Consider the following 25,483-nt stretch of genomic DNA (forward strand, 5'->3'; position numbering starts at 1 on the left):
CACTTTCTCTTGGCGTGACACTTTAATAAAATTTTACTTTTTCATCTCTCTCGCTCTCTATCTCTCTCTCTTTTGCCCTCTCTCTCTTTCACCCCCTCTCTCTTTCTCGCTCTCTCCCTCCCTCTCTCTCTCTCTTTCGCCCCCTCTCTCTCTCTCTCTCTCTCTCTCTCTCTCTCTCTCTCTCGCATATATATATATCTCTCTCTCTCACTATTTCCCCCTCTCTCTCTTTCTCCTCTCCCTATTTCCCTCTCTCTCACTATCTCCATCTCTCTCTTTCGCCCTCTCCCTCTCACTATTTCCCTATTTCTCTCTCTCTCTCTCTCTCTCGCTCACTATTTCCCTCTCTCTCTCTCTCGCATATCTCTCTCTCTCACTATTTCCCTCTCTCTCGCTATTTCTCTTTCTCCTCTCCCTATTTCCCTCTCTCTCACTATCTCCATCTCTCTCTTTCGCCCTCTCTCCCTCTCACTATTTCCCTATTTCTCTCTCTCTCTCTCTCTCTCGCTCACTATTTCCCTCTCTCTCTCTCTCTATCTCTCGCATATATCTCTCTCACTATTTCCCTCTCTCTCGCTATTTCTCTCTTTTTCTCCTCTCCCTATTTCCCTCTCTCTCACTATCTCCATCTCTCTCTTTCGCCCTCTCTCCCTCTCACTATTTCCCTATTTCTCTCTCTCTCTCTCTCGCTCACTATTTCCCTCTCTCTCTCTCTCGCATATCTCTCTCTCTCTCACTATTTCCCTCTCTCTCACTATTTCTCTTTCTCCTCTCCCTATTTCCCTCTCTCTCACTATCTCCATCTCTCTCTTTCGCCCTCTCTCCCTCTCACTATTTCCCTATTTCTCTCTCTCTCTCTCTCTCTCTCGCTCACTATTTCCCTCTCTCTCTCTCTCTCTCCCAAAATGTATATATCGTTAAAGGCATTTTTTTTAACTTGACTTCCCCTTTAAAACTTCACTACATAAATTCTTATAAAATTGCAACTTTTTCTGGTGAAATTCAGATTTTTTTCTCCCCAAATGTGCAACATTTGTGGCTAAAATGCCTTCCGGATGCTCCCCTGCAGGATCCCGTCAAGACGGTGGAAGAAACGGTGCCGCGGAAAGTCCCCGACGTGCCGAGGAACAGCGAGCAGAAGATCATCACCACCACCTCGCCCGCCGTGGACGACCTGCCGTCCATTTTGCCGCCGCTCCCGCCCCGCATCCCGCCACGGCCGGCCACCGCCGCCGTGCGCTCGCCCCCGATCCCCGTACGGCTCCCGTCGTTCACCGAGTACTTCAGCATGCAGGGCGGCGGCATCGGAGGAGGCGGCGGCATCGGAGGCGGCGGCATCGGAGGAGGCGGCGGCGGCTTCGGATCCAAGGCGTGAAAACGGGAGGACGCAGTGAGTACAAAATCAAGACTTTATGGCAGGAGCACACGAAAGCGCTTGTTACCAGAGAAGCAATAAATATTTGACTATTAGAAGGACCTCCGAGCACCACGCGGAGAAAAAAAAAACGGACAAAATCCCACATATCTTTTTTCTTCGTGATTGTAAATAGTTTAAAAGAGCTCCCACTTGTTCTTATTTTTATTTTCCACATTATTAATATTCAAATTCTACTCTCGACCATCAAAAATCATGCCATCATATTACGACTACCGGTATTTATTATTTTGTTATGTTTGTTTTTTTCATTTCTACATTTGGTAGCAAGACTGAGATGAATTTGTTCTGTACAAAGAAAAAAAATCTCAAAAGTTGAACATGAAGTCAAGGTACAACTTCACAGGATCGTTTTTCGCCTTCATCATAACTGGTTATTCCAGATTAGTGATAAATGGTAAACACTTATGGTATTTGTAAAAAACAAAACAAAAACAAAAAAACAGGCATGTTTGTGTTGTATTTCCCGTCCATAAAGACATTTTGAATATTCATTATTATGAGCTTATGGTGTGTATTAGACATGAACCTTTAAAATAATGATAATAATAATACACAATATGCTTCAGTGTTCTAATCAAGTTTGGCTCACAATATTAAAAAAAAAGAAATTGCTTTTTATATTGGCGAAGTTTGATTGAAGTTGGCAAATGTAAAATGACAACTACTCAATTTAATATCATAAATTGAAGACTTTTCATGTAAAATCTTGACTTTCTGATAATATAACAACTTTCTTCTTGGGGAATTAATATTTCATTTACGTAATATGACAACTTCTCATATATTGAGTTTGTCATAAGAAAGATATGAATATTTATTTTTAGTTCTCTTCATTGTCATAAATGTTCAGGTTTTTTTTCGCACAAAATGTCGCCTTTTTAACATCTTTTTATCCAAACTGTCAGTCGGTAAAAGATCAAAACACATACTAACCAAATCGCATTTCTTACCATCTTGCTAACATGAGCTAACAAAATGTCGTTTTACACCCAAGCGTCCACTAATTCCTAACGAAAAGATTGTATATTAAGGTAACTCCCCCCGAAAATCCACATGGATGTTTTTTTGTGCGTAAATTGTCTGAATTCTGTCACGACCGCTAATGCTACTTAGCCACCTGTAGCGTAGCATCCAAGTCAGTGAGCTCCAATGAAATCCTTTTGGGAGTCAAATTCGGTTAAAAAGACAAATAAGAAACAAAAGTTTAACGTGTACAGCCTTGAGGATGTCATTTTAAGTGCACATTAAAAAAAAAAAAAGTATTTTGAATGTATTTAGCATGAGACGGCTAACTCCGCGGAGGGGCTCGCTCCATCTGAAGAAAAGCAACCCTTTTTGCACCCGAGTGTTCAAACTGTGCCAACGTTTGAATTTCTGGTTTAACGTCAAACCACTCCTCCTCCTCCTCCTCCTCCTCCTCCTCCTCCTCCTCCTCCTCCTCCTACAGTGTGTAGAAAAGCAACAAGTGTACATTTTGTGTGTCCTGCATGGAGCACTTTAATGTTCCTGGTCTTGTTTATTTGTGATGATGTCACCTTGTTACTATGTTGTTCGACATATGCTAAAGTGTACACATGTAAATACGACCCTGGTGTGGTGTCGATTGTACCACCAGCTACTCTTTAAAAATATATATATATATTATTTAAAGAAAAAGAAAAGAAACGGTGTGTGGGAAAAGAAAATGGATCGTCCTGTGTTTTTTTCTTTTTTAAGACAAAAAAAGGTTGTGCTTAACCTTGACTAGTTTCGGCGACGACTCAGAAGCTGACAGTCGTGACGCGTCTTATCAGCTGACGTTCCTGTCGGCGTGCAGCGTCACATGACAGCTCCGCCACGCCGGCTCCGCCCATGAACGTCAGCTTCTGAGGAAGGCGGCAGTCGTCGCCGAAACTAGTCAAGGTCAAGCGCAGCCTTTTTTTTTTTTTTTTGTCTTAAAACCGAAAACCCACCGGACGATATCGATTTTTAGCCAAGAAATGTTAATTAATTTTTGGTACGGTATGTCAATGTAACATCCACGTACGTTTTGGAGTCATTTATACCTTTTCTGTCATCAAATTTTCAAAATACAGTGTTAACGTGCCTTCACAACACTTTTCAAAGTCTCCAAATAAGAGGCAAGCGTGTTTGCTTCAAACTCTAAACTCTCAGTTGACCAAAACTGTAAAACAGACGTAAAACAAAATAACATTGTATTGAAATGCCAAAATGTTCAAACATCTTTTTGTTTAACAAACGTCTGCTGGCTTAAAGTGTTGATATTACAGCAATTCCAAACCTTTCAATAACTGCTACTTTACACACACACGGATTTTGCATCCCCGACGGGCAACTGTAAATTTGTTCTTGCTTATATTGCGGGACACAAACGATGAATGGGGCAAACACTGTATTGCTTTTTTTTTTAATTTTTTTTACGCAATGTGAGAGTTGAGTACAGAGCAATACTTGAATGAATTGTTGTATTGTGCTTGTATTTGATGACGTCTAATGTATATTGTCCTTTTGTTCTGTGGACACGAGTACGACACCGGATCGCCGCTTCTGCATTTAAACACACACGCACACACAGGTGGAAGGTTGAACCGTACCAGGTGATGAATTATGTACGCATGACAGAGAACTTTTTTTTTTTAACTCCTCTGGTTAAGAGCACACAGCACTGAAGGAAGCATTGTTCAAATGCTTTTTAATGGTGTCAAATATGCTGTAGATATGATACACTTTTTGCCAAAATAATAATTAAAACATGTTTTATTACAGGTCTCATGTATGTGTTTGTGAATTATTTAACTGTTGCCATGAAGGGACAGAAAAAAAGCAAATGCAATGTTTGTATAAAAAAAAAATACTATATCATTTTTTGTTTTGTTAGTAAAACAATATTTGGTTAATGTGACTATTCAGACTTCGACAGCGTTAACTTGGGAGGAAAAAAAGGAAAATAAAATATGGTTCGTTCTGGCGCCATCTCGAGTTCAAATGAAGTTACTGCACTTTTTTTTGCTTCTTTAGCTTGCTCACCTTTCATGTTGCCACATACTAAAATCTTCGTATAATGAATAAGTGAGGTTGTATTTGTTTTTACACTTGCGTTTTTTATTTAAATTATAAACACAAACATCTGTTAATCAACAGGACTCCCCCCAAGAAACAAGTTTAAAAAAACAACAACTAGTCCGCAATATTTATTAGTCCTCTGCTTTCACGCCTTGACTGGCGAGTTGGCCTTGTCCTCCCGGTATGCAGCAAGCAGCTGGTTGACGAGGGTGAGCGGGTTTTGTTTCTTGACCGGGTAGAGCGGCGGGAAAGGGTTTCCTCTGTACTCCAGCACGGCCATCTGGGCCCGGTCCAGGTTGTTCCGGTTGGGCAGGCGGGCCATTCGCGTGTAGCCCTCCGACTGGCGCTCGAAGCGCGGGGCCAGCACCTCGAACAGCTTTGGGATCAGGTCCTTCTCCTGCCATGGGCCAAATGTCACAAACAAGACTTGAGTTTAATTTGTTCTGTGAACAAGCTTGAATCAATTTAAAAAGAAGAAGTAACGAATGTGTACTCGTACCGTTAACCAAAAAGTTGCCATCTTCATCGCCTTCTCGTCGGTGGCACCTTTCTTTCCGTAGTCGATCAGCTACGATAAACGACACACACTTAGAAACTTCATCATAATATATTCCATTGAAATAAATTATAATTGTTGTTCAATATTGCATGCATTTTTTTTCTTAATATTTTTGTATTTACATTTAAAAAAAAATCCAATACTGAATACATTTCTTAATCCTAGATTTTTTTATTTTATTTCCAATTACATTCATATTTCAACTGACTGAATTTGTTTCTGTACATGTAAACTTAAATTTGTAATTCCATTTGCAAAATTGTTTCTCATCTATTTATATAAAATATGTTTTCATAAATAAATAAAAATATTTAGTTTTTTTTGTTGTTTTTTTAATTATCACTACTACTAACGCATTTTATTATATATATTTTTTTGAAAATATTTTTTCCTAGTCTTTATTTTAATTTTGTAATACGTGTGCATTCAACACAGAAAAAAAACGTTTAACTGTAAAGATATCGTTGTGCATATTTTAAAAAGTTCGTACTTTTGTAGCGTAGTAATGTAATGTGTACAATGACACTACTAGGATGTAACATTGTCACAAATACCAGGCTTCTAGTAGCATACAGATGTCAACTAGTGCACTACTAGTAACATGCTAGTTATTATTATGGACTTAATTTGTTTGCAAAAGTAAGGACTTTGAACTCAAGTGTTGTCTACACTCTGTACTACACGAGTGCGTTAGCTCGCTTAGCTGACTAGCTCGCTCGCTACCTTCTCGGCGTAGAAGCGGACTTCATCTGCCCGGGCCGCGATGGTTTCGATCCGCTCATGTCGCACCAGTCCGGTCAGGATGTTCCGCAGCATGTCCAGGCGAGACTTGGGACCGAGACCCATTTTCCGGCCCACTCGGCCGTGGTAGATCAACGCTTGCAGCGTCAAACGCATCTTGTCGCCTCGCTTTCGCTTTCGCACACGACAAAACGACACCAAAATGCCTACACGGGAAAGACGCTTTTGAAGGAAACTATTAAAACACCCTTATGATTAAATCGTACGATAATTCGTGTTCAATTGAAAGCCGAGGTCAGTAAAACAAGGAAAAAGGTGGTGAAGTTTACATGACATTGACGGTGCGCCGACTAAAGTTGTCCGTGTGGGGAACAAAAACAATGGCTCAATGGTTCCGCCTAATTTGCGCATAGCGGTGCTTGTTGGCAACTTCGTTATTTATGGACGTATATTATCTGTACACTTATTTACCACAATACATTTTAAAGACAGTTTAATCTAATAACTTGAAAATACGCTTTATATGTGATGTTTTCGAAATGTTTTTTTGGGGGGGTGACTTATTTTTGTTTGTTTTTTGTTCTGCGTAATTGAACAAAAAGTCTGTTTTATTGAAAAAAAAATATTTCTGGTTTTCTGAATACTTGTTTTCTGATTTAAAAAAAATATATATATTTCTTTCTGTCATTAAAAAAATATTCTGAAAAGCGGGGGGGGGGGGGGGGGGTATAAATATGGACGCTAGCTTCCGTAAATGTGCTTCCATATTGTAGTGAGTTACAAAACAGGGTTAAGGTTTTAAACAAGTGTAAAGTCTTCAAATGAGGTTGTCAAGGCCATTGTTAAAATTTCATGACCGAATGTAGTTTGTGTTGACCTTGCGGAGTCTCAAAAGTGATCATAAGAGCTTTCCTTACATCCTCCATTCTTTCACTCCTTCCATAATTGATCCCTTTCACAGATTTCCTTCTCTTGATAATAGCAATAAATCTTTATTTGACAGTGACAGTGCATTCAAACATCGTTAGAAGGTTGCAGCTGATTGTAATTCTCGACTCGCAGTCCCCAGTTGGGCTCTTCCAACATTGGAGTACGACATACATGATAAAAACTTGCTTCCTTTCATCATCCATCTTTCCTTTAGTTTTACCATCTTTGTCTCTTTTCACAAACACTTCATTCAAATCTCTCCTTTTGCTTTCTGTTTCGATAATGTGCTAATTCAAGCTGAGGACACTGCTGAACCTTTTGAAATGCACGGATTGTCGTCGTCTTTTTTTTTTTTTTTTCAATCTATATTCTAGTAAATGAATATCTGTGTTGTTTATCATTATATGTCCTGTGCACGCAGGGCTGGACTGGCCATCTGGCCCACCGGGCTTCTGGGCTGATGTGGTGCTTTTGAATTATAATTTCCCCCCATTTAACCCAAGTCATGTTAACCCATTTACAATATCTAAATCGCAAAGTGAACCAATATCAGTGGTAGAAGTACGCGACGTATCCAAGTCAAAATGCCCGGGCTGAGTATTTGTGCCAGTGTTATTTTCCAAAGTCTCATTTTTTAGTTTCAGATGAACAACCCCAGCTTCAAAGCCCTTTTGGCCGGGTTCCAATTGAACGGTTCTTTATGAGGCTTTTTATTGACCGCCAACTATTAAGTCTTACCTCGGGCTCTGCAGACTAATAAAACTCCTGGCATGGCGCTGATGGGAAAACTTCTCCGTACTCGTTTCAAAGTCATACTTTCATAGAAATAGAGCAGTTTTGGTTTGGCCCACAAAAAAAAAAAAAAGATCACTTTAGTTGTAAACAGCTTTCTAACCTTGACTTGGCACCCGATACGTGTTAAGATTGACCTTACCGATTGACGATCAATATTAGTTTCGCAAGAGTTTTAGGCTGTTTTCAGTGACGGAGTGCAGCTGGGATGTCACACAACAAAAACGTATGGAAGTCAAAGGTTTGGTTTTTATTTATTGCGATGGGAAGTTGCTGCGCTTTGGCGGGAAAATCCTGCCACGTCGCAGGTGGTCAAAAGATGTAGCAGGTGAGGCGCGGGATGGGACTTAATTGCCGGACATGGTGCTCTCCAGCCAGTCGTTGAAAAGGCACACCTGTGGATTGACACGTTTATTACCTCGCTGGATGGCGGATCATTTTTTTCAAAGCATTTGAACAACAACGTGCAATCGCATCGAAAAGAAATCAACATGGAAGAAATCATATATAGAGAGAGAGAGAGATATAAATTGTATTTAAAGGACATTTTTTGAGTACAATTTATTTTATTAAGTGTTGCGAAACAAACTCATGACCTTCATCTTGCAAGATGACCTTTGCCACTTCTACTGTTTGCTGATATCCAAAAGACCAAAAACGTTCTCTTGTACACAAAATATTTTACTCTCTTGCAAGTGTAAATTTGACTTTGTTTAGAGTGGGGCCAAATTGACTCTTTTTAGAGTCAAATGTATTGTAGAAAATGGAGGGTGTTGGCATACCTTGGCGTAGACACCAGGGTGGTCCCTCTCGGCGCAGCCGTAGCCCCAAGACACGACGCCCTGAAGCTCGCCGTTGCACACCACGGGGCCACCGGAGTCGCCCTGGCGGCGGCGAGGGAGAGACAAAACGGTTAGCGCTCCACCTGGGAAGTCCATTTGGAGAAGTTGCTTTCGGCGCTCGGTACCTGGCAGGAGTCCTTGCCGCCCTCCAGGTATCCGGCGCAGAACATGGACTCGGTGATCATGCCGGGGTAGGAGTTCTCACAGTCCCTGTCGGACAGGATGGGGAGGTCCAAGCACTGCAGCTTGTTCTTGTCGGCGGCTACGGAAAGTCAAAGTTAACAGCGGAAGCGGCAAACAAATGGCGACGTCCATCGCGACTTACTGGAGCTCATGGTGTTGCCCCATCCGGAGACTTTGCACATGGTGCCGGCGGGGGCGCAGCTGCTGGGCAGGGCCACGGGCTGCACGTACTGGTTGAGGGTGGCGGGTTCGCTCAGCTTGATCAGCATGACGTCATTGTTGATGTTGTACGAGCTGTAGCGGGGGTGGCGGATGACGCGGGCCGAGCGGATGAACTGCTCCTTTCCCTCGGTGACCCTGATGTTGTGCTCGCCCAGACGCACCTCCACGCGGCTGCGCCACATTGCGGGCTCGTGTGAAAGTGGGCCCGCAGGAGTCAGGCACGTTCGTGAGATCTGTTACGGTACGTACGACTTGTAGCAGTGAGCGGCCGACACCACCCAGTTCTCGTTGACCAGGGAGCCTCCGCAGAAGTGGTAGCCCGAGTTGAGGGACACCTGATGGGGCTGCGAGTACGGCGTGCACTCGTAGCCGCCGACGATCTTGTCGTCCTCCGTGGCAACTGCGAAAAACGACAAAGTGTTTAACCTAACACATTTCTTAGTGATGCCATTTCTGCCAGGTTTGACTTACAAGCAGCTCCAATGAGCAGAACGAAGACCAGAGACCTCATGGTTGCGAAGTGATCCTGTCGATGAAAGGACTTCATCCCAGGTCTGCTTTATATCGGAAGGCTTGCCTCTCTGTTAGACACGCCCACAAAGGTAATCAATCATTGCCCAAATGTGCAAGTCTTTGCGCAAAAAAAAAAAGAAGCTGACTGAGCAGTGCTGAGACGTCCGTGATCAAAGCAGAACTCAAATTTTTATATTGCTGAACAACACGCTCACTAATCGTCACATTTTTGTTGGCACCAGTTTAGATTTGTGGGTTTGACTTGCAAAAGTGTCCTCTTGTGCCAAAAACATCAAAAATTGAGATGTTCATATAATTCCCTTTAAAATGATATATAATACATGGATGTACCTCAAAAATTGACAGTTACAGCAACTTTAATGTTGGAAGGTTGAAAATAATCATACTAGAAAAACGGGTTTAGCGAGCAGCGCTAGCTAGCAGGGTAGCAGTTAGGCTAAAAACACTCCCTAGTTACGACGCATACTGTCTAATAATTGCTTATTTCCATGCACTTTTATTACAATTTTAACTTTTATGCTGCTGGAAAATAAAACTAGAGACCTCAAGGAAGCTATTTGTGGAGAAATCTCAAAATTGACAAATTACGTCCAAACTGTCTAAAATCGTCCGTATCTCAAATTAATCCTAGCGACATGCAGACCCTTTTGCCGCAGCGGGTCACAATTTATTTGTATCTAGATTGAGCTGGGTTTCCACCCCCCCCCAAAAAAATTGCATCGCTGACCTTGCCTCTGCGCAGTGGAAGTTTTCTGCAGATGGAGCGTTCACAAGCTCGCATGTTGATTGTAGCCTCAAGTCTTTAGAAAGGCTACAGCAGCTCAAAAACATTTGGCCACTTCAGATAGCAGAGCTGAACAGAATTATTTTCTATGTTGATTTTCTTTTGTTTAACCTATTCACACTGATTGTACATAAAACATGATTTGGTGTTTGTGAAGTATCGTAACTAAGTAACCAGAAATGTGCATTCATTCTTTGTTTTGTTGAGTCCCGAATCAACTTGAATAAATGTGCAACTCGTCGTACTTTTGTCAACAACAAAAACCTGCCATCATAGTTTAATAAATGAAAACGCCAATTTGATCAAAATGGTAGATGAAGTGCGCTTATGTAGTAGTTCTTTATCTTCATCAAAAAAAGATAATAAAGCTATATTATTTACTTTTCAAACGTGTCAAAGTGTAGCCTTCACCACACCCCCCCCCCCTTTTTTTTCTTCTTCTTTGGTCTCATTTTAACTCTAACTGCGTTGCTACTAGCCTCCTGCTAGCTAGCGCTAAGCTAGTTCACAGCTCCGACGTCCATGTTTGTAAAGTCCTTTTCATTTGTTGTTAGGATGGCGCGATATCTTGGTCTTGGATCTTATGGAATTGTGTGGCGATACCCACAATGCACCACCTGATTTCATTCTTAAATTTGAATTTTTTTTTTACTTGTACAAATTGCCCCACAACATTTTGGCCAACTGTGTTCCGCTGAGTTGTGTTAGCAAAGTTATTTAATGACCTTGTTCTCGTTTGTTTTTTTAAGATTGTCAAGTGCACTTGAGGTAGAACATCCTGGGAAACGTCCACATGTCGAGATATCTAATCAACATGCTGTTATGTCACCACAAGCACTCGAGCAAATCTATGAACAGGAAAAATGCTAGAATTCCACAAAATCTCAATTTAAGAGAATAAAGGTAAAAATGCCATATAAATTGGAAGTTGTATTTTTGTCAGATTGCTTCGCCTTTCATGGCAAATTTTAGAGTCCCACGGATTAAACGAAACACTCAACAGAAGGTGATGCCTGGACCAAAAAATTCCTACAAACACCCCAACGTCCTCCAGCGGCGATTGGTTCTCTGCTGACCAATGGGGACGGACCGTGGAGGAGGGCGGCGCTCCCGGCGGCGCTTAAAAAGCGAGCTTTCAGGTAAGGTCGCCTCATCCACAAGATCACTTAGCGACCATGAGGTGTCTTGTCTTCGTTCTGCTCATCGGAGCTGCCTGTGAGTGCTGCGCGGCTTCAAAATCACTGACATGAGAAATCGATTTGTCTGTTTTCAATTCCTGTCAGCTCACGATTAATCTGACGTTGGCAGCGAGGTGATGGAGTCATGTTGGCAGGAGCTAAGAGTAAATAAAGTTTAGACTCGTTTGCTGCCTAAATGGGCAGTAAGAGAACTTGTTTGCTACAGGACTGCTTTCACCAAACAGATTTGCCGTAAATGTAGCAACGCAGACGACGCTGAAGAGTGAACGAAAGTTGTCAAAATGCTGGTATTTGTTGAAGAGACTGAAGCGAGCATTCATTTCCTTCGTCGTTCCTCCCAACGTGTGATTGCAGTTGCCACGGAGGACGACAAGATCGTCGGCGGCTACGAGTGCACGCCGTACTCGCAGCCCCATCAGGTGTCCCTCAACTCGGGCTACCACTTCTGCGGAGGCTCCCTGGTCAACGAGAACTGGGTGGTGTCGGCCGCTCACTGCTACAAGTCGTACGTACCGTAACAGATCTCACGAACGTGCCTGACTCCTGCGGGCCCACTTTCACACGAGCCCGCAATGTGGCGCAGCCGCGTGGAGGTGCGTCTGGGCGAGCACAACATCAGGGTCACCGAGGGAAAGGAGCAGTTCATCCGCTCGTCCCGCGTCATCCGCCACCCCCGCTACAGCTCGTACAACATCAACAATGACGTCATGCTGATCAAGCTGAGCGAACCCGCCACCCTCAACCAGTACGTGCAGCCCGTGGCCCTGCCCAGCAGCTGCGCCCCCGCCGGCACCATGTGCAAAGTCTCCGGATGGGGCAACACCATGAGCTCCAGTAAGTCGCGATGGACGTCGCCATTTGTTTGCCGCTTCCGCTGTTAACTTTGACTTTCCGTAGCCGCCGACAAGAACAAGCTGCAGTGCTTGGACCTCCCCATCCTGTCCGACAGGGATTGTGAGAACTCCTACCCCGGCATGATCACCGAGTCCATGTTCTGCGCCGGATACCTGGAGGGCGGCAAGGACTCTTGCCAGGTATTTTAAATTCATTTGAAGTGTTAAGTTTTTGTGAGCCGCAATTCCACTTTTGCTTTGCCACCTGAAGATGTGCAATGGTCAAATACTGATCCGGTGTAACAGGACAGATTAACCTAGGGGTTAAATACCTAGGACAGATTAAACCCCTATAAAACAAATTAACCCCCCTAACCTTAACCCTACCTTTTATTTTTAGAAACATACAATGAAACAATAACACAACTGTAAAACTAAAGGAGTGTAGAAAAAAGTATATTTTTGAAAAAAAAAAATATATAGCAGATAATTAATTGCTGAATATTAGGAGGTTAATCTGTCCTAGAGGGGTATAATCTGTCCTAGGACACTTAAACCCTTGGGAGTTAATCTGTCCTAGGACACGTTAACCCTTGGGAGTTAATTTGTCCTAGGATGCTTTAACCATGGGGTTAATCTATCCTAGGACACTTTAAACCTTGGGAGTTAATTTGTCCTAGGATGGATTAACCATAGGGTTAATCTGTCCTAAAACACTTTAACCTGGGAGTTAATCTGTCCTAGGACACTTTAACCCTTGGGAGTTAATTTGTCCTAGGATGGATTAACCATAGGGTTAATCTGTCCTAAAACACTTTAACCTGGGAGTTAATCTGTCCTAGGACACTTTAACCCTTGGGAGTTAATCTGTCCTAGGACACTTTAACCCTTGGGAGTTAATTTGTCCTAGGATGGATTAACCATAGGGTTAATCTGTCCTAAAACACTTTAACCTGGGAGTTAATCTGTCCTAGGACACTTTAACCCTTGGGAGTTAATCTGTCCTAGGACACTTTAACCCTTGGGAGTTAATTTGTCCTAGGATGGTTTAACCATGGAGTTAATCTGTCCTAGGACGCTTTAACCCTCTGGAGTTAATTTGTCCTAGGATGCTTTAAAGCACGCTTTAAAGCATCCTAGCTTTAAAGCATTCTAGGACAAATTAACTCCCGAGGGTTAATGTGCCCTAGGATAGGACAGATTAACCCCTGGGTTAAAGTGTTGTAGGACATATTAACTCCCGGGTTTAAGTGTCCTAGGACAGATTAACTCCCGATGGTTGAAGTGCCCTAGGACTGATTAACTCCCGAGGGTTAACGCTTTACTCCCCGAGTTAAAGTGTCGGGAAGGTTAATCTGTCCGGCTCAGCTTTCAACCATGAGTCTTCTACGCTGATTGTCGTAGCGAAGCAGACAACTGTAACTTTTGCCAACGGAAACAAGATACACTGTATCAAAATGCTGGTGTTAAACATGAAACTTTGTGCCGTCAGGGTGACTCCGGTGGCCCCGTGGTGTGCAACGGTGAGCTTCAGGGTGTCGTGTCCTGGGGTTACGGCTGCGCCGAGAGGGACCACCCCGGTGTCTACGCTAAGGTACTTTTCAAACTTGCTGGAACAATTCTTGTCCCGAATCGTCTCGAAGTCAGTCACGCTGATCGAACGCAATCCGATCTCTATCTCAGGTCTGCATCTTCAACGACTGGCTGGAGTCCACCATGGCCAATTACTAAGTGATGTGTGATCATCAGTCAAGCGCTTCGTGTTCCATCTTTAGTGCCGGACCACGTGACAAATAAAAGCATTCTTCAAACATACTCTCTTCTCTTGACTGGTCGCAAACCTTTGTGGTTCTTTGACGGTCGTTTATCAGCTCCTTGTGAAGAGAGCGCTTGGCATCTTCTGCCCATGAATTATTCAATTTCATTAGCTTGACGCGCAGCCACGAATGCATGAGCGGGTAATAGATGTGCTTTCTTAATCGTATTCAAATGTGATGTTTTTCTTCATCCGTCTCGGGTTTTCGGCATATTAAAAGCCATCTGAAATAATTCATCTTAATATGTTGGACGCAGTGACGATTGGATTTTGTTGTAAAGCTAACTCAAACTCAACAACATGATGACAATTTTTTTATAGCCATTCATATATGCTATTCTTTATTATTACAGCTATTTCAAAGTTTGATTGTATATATTTGATATATATTATTTTATTGTTGTTTTCACACGCCACTGCAGTGTTTATATCGTACCAGTAATTCTCCTGAACATCCCGAAAGTGTACTCCGAGCATGGCTTGAAAGTGGCGGATCCTTGTCTAGCCTTGCTGCCAAGTCACGGGCAGAGAAACTTATTGTTATTGTGTAAATTTGCTGTATTGTTATGTCACAATTCAGAAAAAAAAATGAGAACAGCTCACTCACAAGCACAATGTTGGAGTTGGGCAGCTGACAAAATATTGACTTTACTTTAATTTCACACTTTGTGCTTGTGACGCAGGCTCTCCAGAGTCCATTTTCCATTTGTCCTCTTCAAATTGGTTTCATACTGCAGAAAAAAAGGGGGAGATACGTCAGAGGCTTTGCAAAAAAAAAAAAAAAAAAATCACTTAGCGCTAAGATCACATTCAAGTCCACTGAATCTTAAAATTGTTTTTTTTTTATGAACAAATTGCACCGGGCCATACCAGGCAGACAACTGGGGGGTGTCAAACTATTTGATCCAAATCCCTTTTCCTCAGTAACAATGCACTAAAAGACAAAAGCTAAAATCGATGCCACTCGCTCTAAAATTAATCGTTTTGCCCATCGCTTCCTCTCCTCTAGAGTTCCTTTTCTTCATGACTTTCATCATTTCCAATTGTCTTTTTCTAAATATATATTTGCTAGCTAAAGTTATCATCCAAAGCTTACAGTTATTCACTTTTCCAAGCACATTTGCCTTTTGTTATTTATAAGAGCCGTTTTGTGTGTTTACATGTAGGTCACCAAGTTGACCATCAGGTGTCACTATTGCATTGAGCGCTTCAATTTGCAGGTGAGTTGATTTGACTTGTCTTCGGATTTGTCATCCTGCGTTGAAATTCCACATTTGACAAAAGAGGAATATACGTACTCTCCTGGAAGATATGATGTATGTGACCATCTTAAGACTATTTGGCATCTGCTAATGGAAATGCAAAGCTTATGATAAGGAAAGAAGGAACTGATCATTTTTATATTAAAGAAAATCAACACGGGGATTCAGCATTGATCAGAATCTTCTTGGAACTGATTCAACAACCAACATTTAAAATCAGTTAATTTGTTATTTAAGGAAACAATATCAATGACTAAGATATGATTTGTATTCATTGTTTTAATATACCGGTGCAGTACCACTCCAGTACGGTAGGTGGCGGTAATACACCAAATGTTGATTTGCCAACCGCGAAATTAGCTTCTACACGGGAAGAAGAAGAATATTGCACTACTCCCCTGCCTCGCTAGTTTATTAATTAATGTATTTATTTTTAGCCTGAGTTCGGCACGTTGTTTGGTTGATATTTTTGAAAATATTTTTTTTTGCTGTGTAACACTTGGAGGATCAGTAACGTTTGTAAATAAATATATACATAAAAGTAACGACGGACTTAATTGTGATTTCACGAACGCGATTACCGCGTGTCAAACTACTCCAACAACCTGCTTAGTCACCCTCAGTGGGTTTAAATTGGACTGAGCCGAGATGAAGTAAAAAAATAAAAATAAAAAATAAAAACACCCTCTCCTCTCAAGGACAAAGAAGTCAATAAGCGGATGCTACACCAAATCAATGAACCGGATGCTGCCGACGGAACACCTTGGAGGGATCCAACATGTACGAACGTAAGGACATCATCAGGATTGAGGAGCAGAACTTTCAACGCCATCGGCATCATCGCGGCGCCCAACAGAAGGTACAAGTTGCGTTATAATAGTTAATAATAATTACAGTGGACCCTCGCATACCTCCCACTTTTTGTGTGGAAAACTCATTGAATGTTTATCATCGTTTTAAAAAATAAGTTAAATGTATTTTGTTTTCAATTTGGTGTCAATTATACAGCTTCCCCCGCGAATAGTAAGGGTCCATACAATTGATCTTTAAAAAAAAAAAAAATTCTCTCATTTTACATAAACAAATGTTAATTTTAATACATTTAATTATATTATGTGGGGCACAGAAGTTCTGTTGAATCGCAAATAGTCTCAAAGACAAGCTTTTTTGAACACAGCAAAAACTCGTGATGTCTTCTTGATCCTGTTCCAGACTCGAGGATCAGCTCTGCGTTCACACACAAAGAGAATTTCAAAGGACTTGTTCAGTAATTAATCATTTCTCTTGTTGTGAGAGGCTAACTGACCTGTTGGAGCGCAAATGAAAAATGGCGTCCAATCCCCTCAGTGTCCTCGTCATTCATTGCTGAGCGACCTTTCTCTCTGGTTCCTGTCGCGCACAAAGCACAGGAGCTTTTGTCAAATGAGCTGCTTTTACTGTCGTAGTCGTGTGTTGGATGTGTGCCTCTAAGGGGTGTGGCATAGTAAGTGACTTCAGGATCTGGAGTCAAGTTGGCCGCTTGCAGTTCGGTGCAAGCGTCACGGCGACCTTGCGAGGGTTCTTGGTTTTCATTTGTGGGTTTCACAGTTTGTCCTGTTCGATTAAGCTATGGATGTGGTTTCAAAGTAAGGTTTTAAAGTATGGTTAAGGTTCCAAAGTAATAATTAAAAGTTGGGGTAGGGTTTCAAACTACCTCAGTTGTTCCATTTTTTTTTTTCACTTTTCAAAATTTGTCTCGCAACAGAATAGTCCAAGCAGTGGCTCGTAAGCCAACATATTCGCAATTTGCTCTCCAGCTTCATGTCAGTCTCCCACCCATGCTTAGCCACACCCCCTCTGCCAGTCCGCCACGCCCACCTATTTATAACCGTGTCCAAAAAGTGTGTAGAAAAACGATAATAAAGAGTGCGAATAACATAAGCACGTGCCTTCTTCCTCAGCGCGGCCATTTCCTTCACCACATGTTCAATGTCCTCGTGGTCGTCGTCTTCGTCGCTCTCCTCCTCCTCCTTCTTCTCCTCCTTCTTGTGTTCGGGCCGGTAGGGTTCGACGTCGACGGCCTCGGTGCCTTCGATGTCACAGCGGCAGTAAGGACACGTGTGGCCTGACGATTTCTGCTGGAGGTCAACAGGATGTCGGACGGGCGTACCTAATGTAGTGTCTTGTGTCGTGTTGTGATACCAGCCAGCTGTCGAGGCAGCGTCTGCACGCCAGGTGTCCGCACGGCTCGATGCGAGTGTCCTTGTCCTTCTCCGTGCAGATCTTGCACAGCTGGAAGGAACTGCCCGCTTCGCAGTAAAGCTCGTACTGCTCCTGCTCGCCATCGCCATGTACGCAAAACACCAGGAAGGAAGGTCGGTCACGATGAAGCGCGCCATCTCTAACAGCAATCATTGCTTTCTTCCCTTGCTGAGTTGGTAAGTTTGCTCACTTCAAATGATTCCAGGAACAGGTTAGCTTTAGCCACATGACTCGTTGAAATTAGCTTGACCTTGACATGACCAGTTGAAATTGGTTGTATCAGAAAGTGCGCACAGCTGTGCCTCATGAGCACCAGCCAATAAAAGGCATATTGATATTTTTTTTTTAACATCTTTTTTTGGTTGTGATTCTGTAATCAATTCATCAACCATAGAAGTGTAAGGGCTGCTCTTTTCTTTAATTTGGCCCATTAGTACTTCTGTACTATTTTTTTCCCGTCATTTAGCCACCATTTAGTTTTTATTTATCTCATTTAATAATTGAACTTATTTACTGTAAGTAAGTAAAACTATTTCCAGACACAATTTTTGAATAGTTATTTAATTATGACTAGATATAAATAAATCTAACAATCAATAAGTTACATAAAATAGAAATGTGTTAGTAAAAAATACGGTGATTGTATTAAAAAATATCTATATATATTTGACATATTAATTATAATTTAATTTAGATTTTTTTATATTAAAAAATTGTCAATTTCATGTATATTAAATACACATTAGAACATTAAAAACACATCTCCTTAACACTTAAACACTGTCTTAAACACTGATAAACACTTAATATATGTTTTCCACAAAATATGGTAAAATACCTGAAAACCTGGGGGGGAAAAAACTAAATATTTGAAAAAAATCTGAATATGCAAATTGCGTGTGCCGAACTGCGAATATGCATCGACTGTAGTTTGAAGTTGTAATATTACCATTCACCACTAGGTGGCAGACATGGTTTAGTTACACTTGCAACCGGTCTTATACCGCCCTGTACTATATTAAGACCATTTATTTTGCACATACACATATTTTATCCTTATCTACAATAATTCTTGTCATTTGGTTAGGAAGTGTGTTCCTGTGTGAACCCACCCCCCCCCCCCCCCCCAGTAGCAGTGATGCAAAAATTGTGGCCCCTCCAGCAATTAAGTTGCCACCCTGATCTACTTTATTTCTCTGTCTATATAAAACGGACATACTCGCGTGACCTTGACTTTTGCTTTGTGTTCCGGTCGGTTCAGGGCGCTGAGGTCTGGGTTCACATCTTGCCCGTCGGGGTACAAATAGCTGCCGAACATTAAGACACTAAGAACGCAAGTGAAAGACACACAAAAATGTGTGTGAGTGTGTGTGTGTGCATACCAGCCCTGGCTGTGGCCCAGAAGGAGCGCCAGGTAGAGCGGCGTATTCTCTGGGATGGTCTGCACGATGTCGCCCTCGCCGGTCACGTGACCGATGGCCCACTGGCCCATCCTGGTGCAGCTCAGACGGAAGATGTAGCTAAGGAGAAGGGGAAGGTTGGGCGATTAATAAAGAATGAATCGAGAGTTCTCGTCAGGGTCCTGGTGGTCCACCTGCCCGGCTTGCGGAGGTTGCGTTCCAGTCGCGACACGGCCTGGTCGTACGTGATGAAGGCCATGTAGCCCGGGTGGGTGACGGCCAGTTGGTTCCAGTTCCTCAGGAGCGACCCCCACGGCTAAAGGAGGAGGATGAGGTTCAGTTCGGAACGGCAAATCCCGATCGGATTTAAGTGGGATTTTTGCATTTCAACATTTAGGCCAAATTTTACGTATTTTTGCTCCCTAAGGGAGCAAAGGCTCGATTAGTGGATGCGTCAGAAAGATGATCTCAGGTCAAAACAGGCTGCTTAAAAAAAAAATGATGTTAGGTAAAATCTAGAAAAGTTTTTAAATAACAAATGTAAAGTCCAGAAAGAGTACAAAAAAAAGTTTTAATTAAAAACAAAACTATACTGAAATGTTACTGTTAAAAATGCACCTCCAATTGCGTTTTTGAAAAATTGTTTGACAATTTTATTAAGCGGGTTGTCGGCATTTGGTGAATGTAACTTGTAATCTAACTTAGTACTTTTACAATCAAGTGATCAGTAAAGTAACTAAGTTACTTTTAAAGTCTACTCATCAGTAAAGTAATAGTTACTTTTAGAATCCAGTAATCAAAAAATAGGATCATTTCTCTATAAAAGGATTGTAAGTACACCTCTGCAGAATACGCTGTCAATAAGCGCACCACTGCCAACTACTGTAGTGGATGTGCAATTACACTTTATTCTAATACGGCAAAAAAAAAAAAAAGAAAGTTCCACGAGGTCACCCGTGACGATTACACACATTTTTAATATACAGTAAGAGTAACATAAAAAATTACCCCCCCCCCCACCCCAAATATTGGATTTGTAGAAGGCGGTAGCAGCCCCCACCTGAAAGAGCCTGGTGAAGATGTCAAATTCAAAGACGGAGACGTGATCGTTGCAGGTGAGATCCACGGTGGACTTGAGGGCCACCGTCTCCATCCCGTCCTGGAACGGGTGCACGCGGCGCAACTTCTCCGCGAAGCTGCTCCATCGCACGATGCATCTACGCAGTGCCACATAGTTCAGAGGTAAGCCAGAAATCTTCTGACGTTGTTACCTTTATGTGACCGATTCTAATGGTTAACCGATTATTCTGATTGTCAAGTGACGGTGTCTTTATTGATATAGTGCTTTCAAACGTCACTTTCAAACAAGTAGCCTTGGTGCAGTTCGAGGCGTGCCTCAACGTCGGGTGGACTTAAACGTTTGACTCCGCCCACATGGATTTTTCAAAATGGTTTCAACAATGTTTTTCTAACGAAATTTGCAGATTTAATGATGCGCCGTCTTATGACGTAAAGTTATTTTTTTTAAGCACATTATGGAGCATCGAAAATTACAAACACTCGAGCCTCAGTCAGCCGGGGCGCAGCTAACTAAACGGTTTGAGGAAGAGGCGGAAGTGCAGTACTACATGTCCCCAGCAGATGGACGGTTGAGGTTAGTATTTGGGTTTCGGTCAGTTTTTCATTTTCGTTGTTCAAAACATACTGTAATCGTTATGTGGTAGGGTTAGAGTTACCAACAAATAAAGAAAGAAGGCGCTTCGAGGATGAAAATCCGTGTGGGTGGAGTCAAACGTTTAGGCCCACCCGACGTTGAGGCGCGCTTCGAACTGCGCTGTGCATCCAGGGCTTACTCCTTGCAAACAGCGGCGTGCTTCAACATAGTTGCTTGGCACAAGAATGCCACCAGATGGCGCCAAATCAATCATCATTTTGTTTATATTAGACGCACAAAATTATCAAATCGTTAAAGTTTTGAGTGAATAACAGAGGAAGGACTCCCCAAACAATCAAATCCAGAATTCAAGAAATGAATCAAAAGTCTCACTTGTTGCCGAAAGAAATCTTCCAAAAATTCCGCGCCTCTGTTTTGGACAGCGTGTAGGTGTTGCCATGGTAACGAGCCCCCGGAAACACGGCCTTGAGCTCCCACAACATGTGGCTGAAGAGCAGGGACAACTTGGTCAGGTCCTTCCTGGCACAGAAACAAAACGCACAGACGAGACGTGACGCCGGTATTTTGTTTGTAATGTTTTTCACCCACAACGGGGTCAACGTCGTATTCGTGTCGTATTCGTGTCGTATGTCACAGGATGAATGTGCTGCTCTTATGATGCTCACAATACCACAAAATGTTCCACTGACCACAATGATGTGCAGGTCCCATAACAAACAATACATAAACGTCAAAATGATTGTTTTTTAAATACTTTGTTGTTTTAAATAAATGTATAAAAATTATTTTGTGAGAATTTTTTTTTTTTTTAGAATAATGTATTTGTAACACTGTAAAGTACACACACATATTTCCAACTAAATGTAGCTATTTCTAACTCTACTGTTTGAAATATTACACATTTGCAACACTAATGTATTTAGATTTTTGATAAAAACAACTTTGATGATTCATTTCATTATTTCAGTATTAAATCTATTTGAAAATATTTTTTAATACATTTGGTTGTTGTGTAATATTATCTTTTGTAAATCCATTATTTTTTTAAATAAAAACATTTATATTTTTTTAAATAAAAATGTCAAATAATCCCAGATGTATTCAATTAATTATTAGATTTTTTTTTTTAAATGTATTTTATTCATTTGAAAATGTGTTTGAAAAATATTTTAAAAAATGTTTGTTTATTTATTGTTTTTTTAATTTGTAGTATATGGTATTTTTTAAAACGTTGTCTGCTTCCTGGTTTAGACTATGAATGTGAATAAGATTCTGATTTCTAAATTAGGTTGTGATTAATGATGTGTCCAACTGTCCGGTGAGGATTTTTTTTTTAGCAATGTTGTTCATAATTTATTTTAATTTTTTTAAATAAGCTCTTTTACACTTTTTCTCTAATGCGTTTTTGCAAAGATCATTTGAAACAATTGTACCTGTAGCTGGACGTCTCATCAAACATCTTCTCCTTTCCTTCTTTAAAGAGCATTAAGGCCCTGTCGGTCTTGTCCAACAAGTTCCTGGCGTGGACCCTGAGGAACGCCGCCTCGTCCTCTCCGGGGGCTCGGCCCGTCAGCACGCCGATGCCTCGGTAGGGTTCCCAGACTCGTCGCAACGCAGAGGCCGTATCGGGCACCAGCTCGGGCAGGTAAGGCGGGCTGTTCCTCAGGCCCAGCCGCGGGTCCGTGCACGACTCGTGCAGCTTGTCCAGTCGCCGCAGAGTTTTGTTGACCAGTCTGTGCTCTCGGTTGGTCGGACGCTGGCACGCTTTTTCTTCTGAGCTGGCCGTCGCCATTGTCCCTCTGTTGTGCGTTTGGACCTTCTTGATTATTTTTTATTTTTTGGGGGGAATTAAACATTTATGGCAAAAGGCACCATATTTGGTAACTGAAGGAAATGTTTCAAATGGAACCCGGCGCACCTTTCGGATGGTAAATATTGAGGAAAAATTGGATTAGCATGAAATGTACGGATATGGATGGTTTAAATATTATAACATTATAAAAATTAGCAAAATAAATGTTGAATTATTTGTAACGATCTATATTCAGTATTTTATTTGCTATTAATGTCTTAATAAATTAGATAAATACATTTTTCACAACCTCTGAAATGTTATCGTATGCATTGGGGAACGCTGCATATTCCCTAGAAATTCCAAATGTTTTTGCACCACCTGCATAAGTAGTGTTGCATTAAATTTCTTTTTTTTTTTTGTAAAGCGCCAAAAATGAAAATTTTGATTAAATACTACGTATACACAAATGTAAAGTTTGAAAGTTGTGCCACAAGCCCTGAATCAGAACGTCCTTTTAAGATGGCCGTTTAAAAAATAATAATAATTGCAATAGGTGTGTTAATCTCAAGATGTTCCTTCAAATGTATTTTCAACGAGTTATTATCCTCATGCTGGACTCAGAAAATGTCATCTTACTCACAAAAACAAGCCTCAGCTGTCCTTTCAATTCCTTCTGTCAAGCATGGTCAGAACGGGCCGAGACTCACAAAACGTCGGAAAACGCAATCGGGCCCACACGCAGCCTCTGCTTTTCTTTCTTAATGTCACCGTTTCGTGCACTTGCAACTGCTGACTTCCTGTTTGAAGCTCGTATAAACTGGTTTGCCTTTCTTTTGGAGGGAGGGAGGGAGGGGGAGAGGGGAGAGAGAGAGAGGGAGAGAGGGAGAGAGAGGGAGGGAGAGGGAGGGAGGGAGGGAGGGAGGGGGAGAGGGAGGGAGAGAGAGGGGGGGAGGGAGGGAGGGAGGGGGAGAGGGAGGGAGAGGGAGAGAGAGAGAGAGGAGGGAGGGAGGGAGAGAGAGAGAGGGAGAGGAGAGGGGAGAGAGAGAGGAGAGGGAGAGAGAGGGAGAGAGGGAGAGAGGGAGGAGAGGGAGAGAGAGAGAGAGAGAGAGAGAGAGAGAGAGAGAGAGAGAGAGAGAGAGAGAGGAGAGAGAGAGAGAGGAGAGAGAGAGAGAGGAGAGGAGAGAGGAAGGAGAGAGAGAGAGAGAGAGAGAGAGAGAGAGAGAGAGAGAGAGAGAGAGAGAGAGAGAGAGATGGCCTCAAAACACCACACTTCACATAAAACGAAAGCAGTTAATTCGTCTTGTATTACAGCAGCATCGGTTTTACTAGCAGATAAAATGCCCAAAGTTCCAAAACAGTTTGTTAGGCCTCCTCATTGTTCCACAATAAAAAAAAAACGTCTGTCTTCCACGGTGTTTCCCAGTCAATTGAATGACCTGATCTCGGAATATTACGGTAAATTCAGGCTGAGGGTCTCCTCTCGGTAAGAAGTAACATTCTAACACAACGCTGTACCATCTTGGTTTTTTTCTTTCCTCCCATGTCATGACCTTGATGTCAAAGTCCAGAAAGGTGGAATGTCGAGTGCCCTTGACCGAGTGAATGTAAAACAGTCTTCATAGACTGCACAAGCTCACAATCCCGCTCAACATCAGTCCCCAGACTGTAGCCGGCCGGGTCTGGAGAACCCGAACCAATTTGGCACTGAAACGTTTTAAGGCCCCCCAAGTCAAGGTCGATGGTGCCAGAATAGCGGGTCAGCCAGTCAACATCTTGGACACTAGCTTAAACGACACGCGTTGAAAAATCCTGGCAAGAGTTTTGGTACTTGGCTCGCCAAAATTGACAGGTCGTTTTCTACCTGGGAGGTTTTCAAGCTTAACTCTACCAGCAACCCGTCCGGCCCAGAGGGCTTGTGGCTTCTGATGGTTCCACTGACAGCATTGGAAGTCCTGCGAAAGGAAAATAAAGTGCGGAAGTGGCTGGAGTTGCCATAAAAGCTTTACCAGCACCTTCACCATATGGAATTTTAAAAACCCACCCCCGATCTAAGAATATCTTCTTTTTATTTTAATACTGCATGCACTGAGAGTGGTTTGAAATGTTCCTAATAGAGTAGTTTGCTTACTTTGAGGTTATGAGATACACAATGTTAAACAAATACTGCATTGTTCATCATTCATATAATACACTGTACACTAGTTGTTATTTCAGTCTGCATTTGATGTCCCCTACCACAAGGGGGAGTCATTTCATTAAAAAAAAAGTATAAACTCATCCTTGATTTGACTTCCAATCCAACTTCTCTCTTAGTACTACACCGACCTTTATCTACTCTACAAACCAATCAACCTAACCCACCATACTGGCCTACCTGTACTTACCTGACCGACATTTGCTGTACTTAAACGAACCATCACATCGACCTGACAAACTACCAATAATGTATTTTACCTGGATGACAGCCACCATTTAAATCCCATAGGCCTGATTTTTTCTTTCTTTAATGATATTTTTGCTTTGTAATGAATCCTAGCAAAGATTGGGGGGTCTGTCTTGCAGAGCTTCTAGAGTGATTCAGCTGCAGATGTTATTTATCAACACACTGTGGCATGTGTCAGCAAAAAGTGCCCAAATCTTCTAAAATGCGAGAGTTTAAGCATACAAATTAAGCCTCATTAAACGCGTTATACTATACATGTAATCATTATTTTGAATGATTACTATGCATGACCTTCAAAATGTGATTTTAAACGTAAAACCAATTTCTCTCTTGTCACCAAGTGAGCCGAATTTGATTGATTTGTTGTGTTTGTGCTGATCTTTCCACATTCATGCGTTGCAATAATTCAGTCGCAACCTTGACATACAAGTTCGATTAATCGTCTGGTCGATTATGTCAAGCCGATATTCGGCCTTTACAAAGCAATAATCGGCTGGAGTTTTGCTGATTCAATGCTGATAATGTTATTTCTCTCGTGAAACAGTGAATGCTGTTCTGTAGTTTTGAGCAGGAAGTATTTTTTTTAAGTCCTAAGCTCACATCCCCCACAAGAACACGACAGAATGTGCCTGTAAAACACATTTTTTTTATTTATTTTTTTTTTGCTATTGTACTTTAATAAAAGCTCGTTTTTTTTTTAAGCAGCTGAGTAAAGTATCACTGCATGTAAC

The 25,483-nt window shown here is 41.9% G+C and overlaps 5 protein-coding genes across 11 annotated transcripts in view; 2 read left to right on the plus strand and 3 right to left on the minus strand.

Annotated features, from left to right (window-relative positions):
* Positions 1-4,206, plus strand: part of tmem145 (transmembrane protein 145) — a 34,312-nt gene extending 30,106 nt beyond the window's left edge. The window contains exon 15 of the mRNA XM_077574979.1: positions 1,070-4,206. Within this exon, the coding sequence (XP_077431105.1) occupies positions 1,070-1,375 (306 nt within the window). The 3' untranslated portion in view covers positions 1,376-4,206. The remainder of the gene's footprint in view (positions 1-1,069) is intronic.
* Positions 4,207-4,518: 312 nt separating this feature from the next.
* mrpl17 (mitochondrial ribosomal protein L17) lies at positions 4,519-6,201 on the minus strand. Its single transcript, XM_077574991.1, has 3 exons — positions 5,784-6,201; positions 5,001-5,069; positions 4,519-4,898 (listed from the first exon to the last, which is right to left on the minus strand). The coding sequence occupies exons 1-3, from the start codon at positions 5,955-5,957 to the stop codon at positions 4,647-4,649; spliced, it is 495 nt and encodes a 164-aa protein (XP_077431117.1). The 5' UTR covers positions 5,958-6,201; the 3' UTR covers positions 4,519-4,646.
* Positions 6,202-7,752: 1,551 nt separating this feature from the next.
* On the minus strand, positions 7,753-14,446 carry LOC144057430 (trypsin-2-like). 2 transcript variants are annotated; one of them, XM_077574987.1, is made up of 7 exons: positions 14,373-14,446; positions 9,242-9,351; positions 9,020-9,170; positions 8,691-8,941; positions 8,491-8,627; positions 8,306-8,407; positions 7,753-7,918 (listed from the first exon to the last, which is right to left on the minus strand). In XM_077574987.1, exons 2-7 carry the CDS (start codon positions 9,315-9,317, stop codon positions 7,871-7,873), a joined length of 765 nt encoding a protein of 254 aa, XP_077431113.1. In that variant the 5' UTR covers positions 9,318-9,351; positions 14,373-14,446; the 3' UTR covers positions 7,753-7,870. The 2 variants fall into 2 exon arrangements, with proteins under 2 accessions (XP_077431113.1, XP_077431112.1); XM_077574986.1 differs by lacking the exon at positions 14,373-14,446 and adding an exon at positions 10,032-10,054.
* Positions 11,258-13,935, plus strand: LOC144057431 (trypsin-2). The gene is made up of 6 exons (XM_077574988.1): positions 11,258-11,303; positions 11,642-11,792; positions 11,871-12,121; positions 12,185-12,321; positions 13,613-13,714; positions 13,804-13,935. Exons 1-6 carry the CDS (start codon positions 11,264-11,266, stop codon positions 13,849-13,851), a joined length of 729 nt encoding a protein of 242 aa, XP_077431114.1. The 5' UTR covers positions 11,258-11,263; the 3' UTR covers positions 13,852-13,935.
* Positions 14,447-14,553: 107 nt separating the features above from the next.
* cblc (Cbl proto-oncogene C, E3 ubiquitin protein ligase) lies at positions 14,554-23,097 on the minus strand. Of its 6 annotated transcripts, none has more exons than XM_077574981.1 (11): positions 22,950-23,097; positions 21,948-22,313; positions 20,887-21,033; positions 19,900-20,056; positions 19,034-19,155; positions 18,822-18,959; positions 18,659-18,746; positions 17,380-17,511; positions 17,127-17,315; positions 16,505-16,587; positions 14,554-14,667 (listed from the first exon to the last, which is right to left on the minus strand). In XM_077574981.1, the coding sequence occupies exons 2-10, from the start codon at positions 22,304-22,306 to the stop codon at positions 16,558-16,560; spliced, it is 1,362 nt and encodes a 453-aa protein (XP_077431107.1). In that variant the 5' UTR covers positions 22,307-22,313; positions 22,950-23,097; the 3' UTR covers positions 14,554-14,667; positions 16,505-16,557. The 6 variants fall into 6 exon arrangements, with proteins under 6 accessions (XP_077431107.1, XP_077431111.1, XP_077431109.1 ...); XM_077574985.1 differs by having other exon boundaries at positions 17,127-17,266; positions 17,348-17,511; XM_077574983.1 differs by lacking the exon at positions 14,554-14,667 and adding an exon at positions 16,286-16,425 and having other exon boundaries at positions 17,127-17,312.
* Positions 23,098-25,483: the final 2,386 nt, after the last annotated feature.

This window comes from Vanacampus margaritifer, chromosome 9, assembly GCF_051991255.1.
Source record: "Vanacampus margaritifer isolate UIUO_Vmar chromosome 9, RoL_Vmar_1.0, whole genome shotgun sequence".
Taxonomy (NCBI): Eukaryota; Metazoa; Chordata; class Actinopteri; order Syngnathiformes; family Syngnathidae; genus Vanacampus; species Vanacampus margaritifer.

Excerpts from the sequence above, each read along its gene's own strand:
- LOC144057430 (XM_077574987.1), bottom strand. The coding sequence starts at position 9,317 with ATGAAGTCCTTTCATCGACAGGATCACTTCGCAACCATGAGGTCTCTG. Across the intron at positions 8,408-8,490 it reads GCGGCAAGGACTCCTGCCAG|GGCGACTCCGGTGGCCCCGT; the intron begins GTACCGAGCGCC and ends CGCCGCCGCCAG. Across the intron at positions 7,919-8,305 it reads ACCCTGGTGTCTACGCCAAG|GTGTGCCTTTTCAACGACTG; the intron begins GTATGCCAACAC and ends GTCAATCCACAG.
- cblc (XM_077574981.1), bottom strand. The coding sequence starts at position 22,306 with ATGGCGACGGCCAGCTCAGAAGAAAAAGCGTGCCAGCGTCCGACCAAC. Across the intron at positions 21,034-21,947 it reads GATGAGACGTCCAGCTACAG|GAAGGACCTGACCAAGTTGT; the intron begins GTACAATTGTTT and ends TTTCTGTGCCAG. Across the intron at positions 20,057-20,886 it reads AAGATTTCTTTCGGCAACAA|ATGCATCGTGCGATGGAGCA; the intron begins GTGAGACTTTTG and ends GGCACTGCGTAG.
- LOC144057431 (XM_077574988.1), top strand. The coding sequence starts at position 11,264 with ATGAGGTGTCTTGTCTTCGTTCTGCTCATCGGAGCTGCCT. Across the intron at positions 11,304-11,641 it reads TCTGCTCATCGGAGCTGCCT|TTGCCACGGAGGACGACAAG; the intron begins GTGAGTGCTGCG and ends GTGTGATTGCAG. Across the intron at positions 11,793-11,870 it reads GCCGCTCACTGCTACAAGTC|CCGCGTGGAGGTGCGTCTGG; the intron begins GTACGTACCGTA and ends AATGTGGCGCAG.
- mrpl17 (XM_077574991.1), bottom strand. The coding sequence starts at position 5,957 with ATGCGTTTGACGCTGCAAGCGTTGATCTACCACGGCCGAGTGGGCCGG. Across the intron at positions 5,070-5,783 it reads TCCGCTTCTACGCCGAGAAG|CTGATCGACTACGGAAAGAA; the intron begins GTAGCGAGCGAG and ends CGTTTATCGTAG. Across the intron at positions 4,899-5,000 it reads TGGCAACTTTTTGGTTAACG|GAGAAGGACCTGATCCCAAA; the intron begins GTACGAGTACAC and ends GGCCCATGGCAG.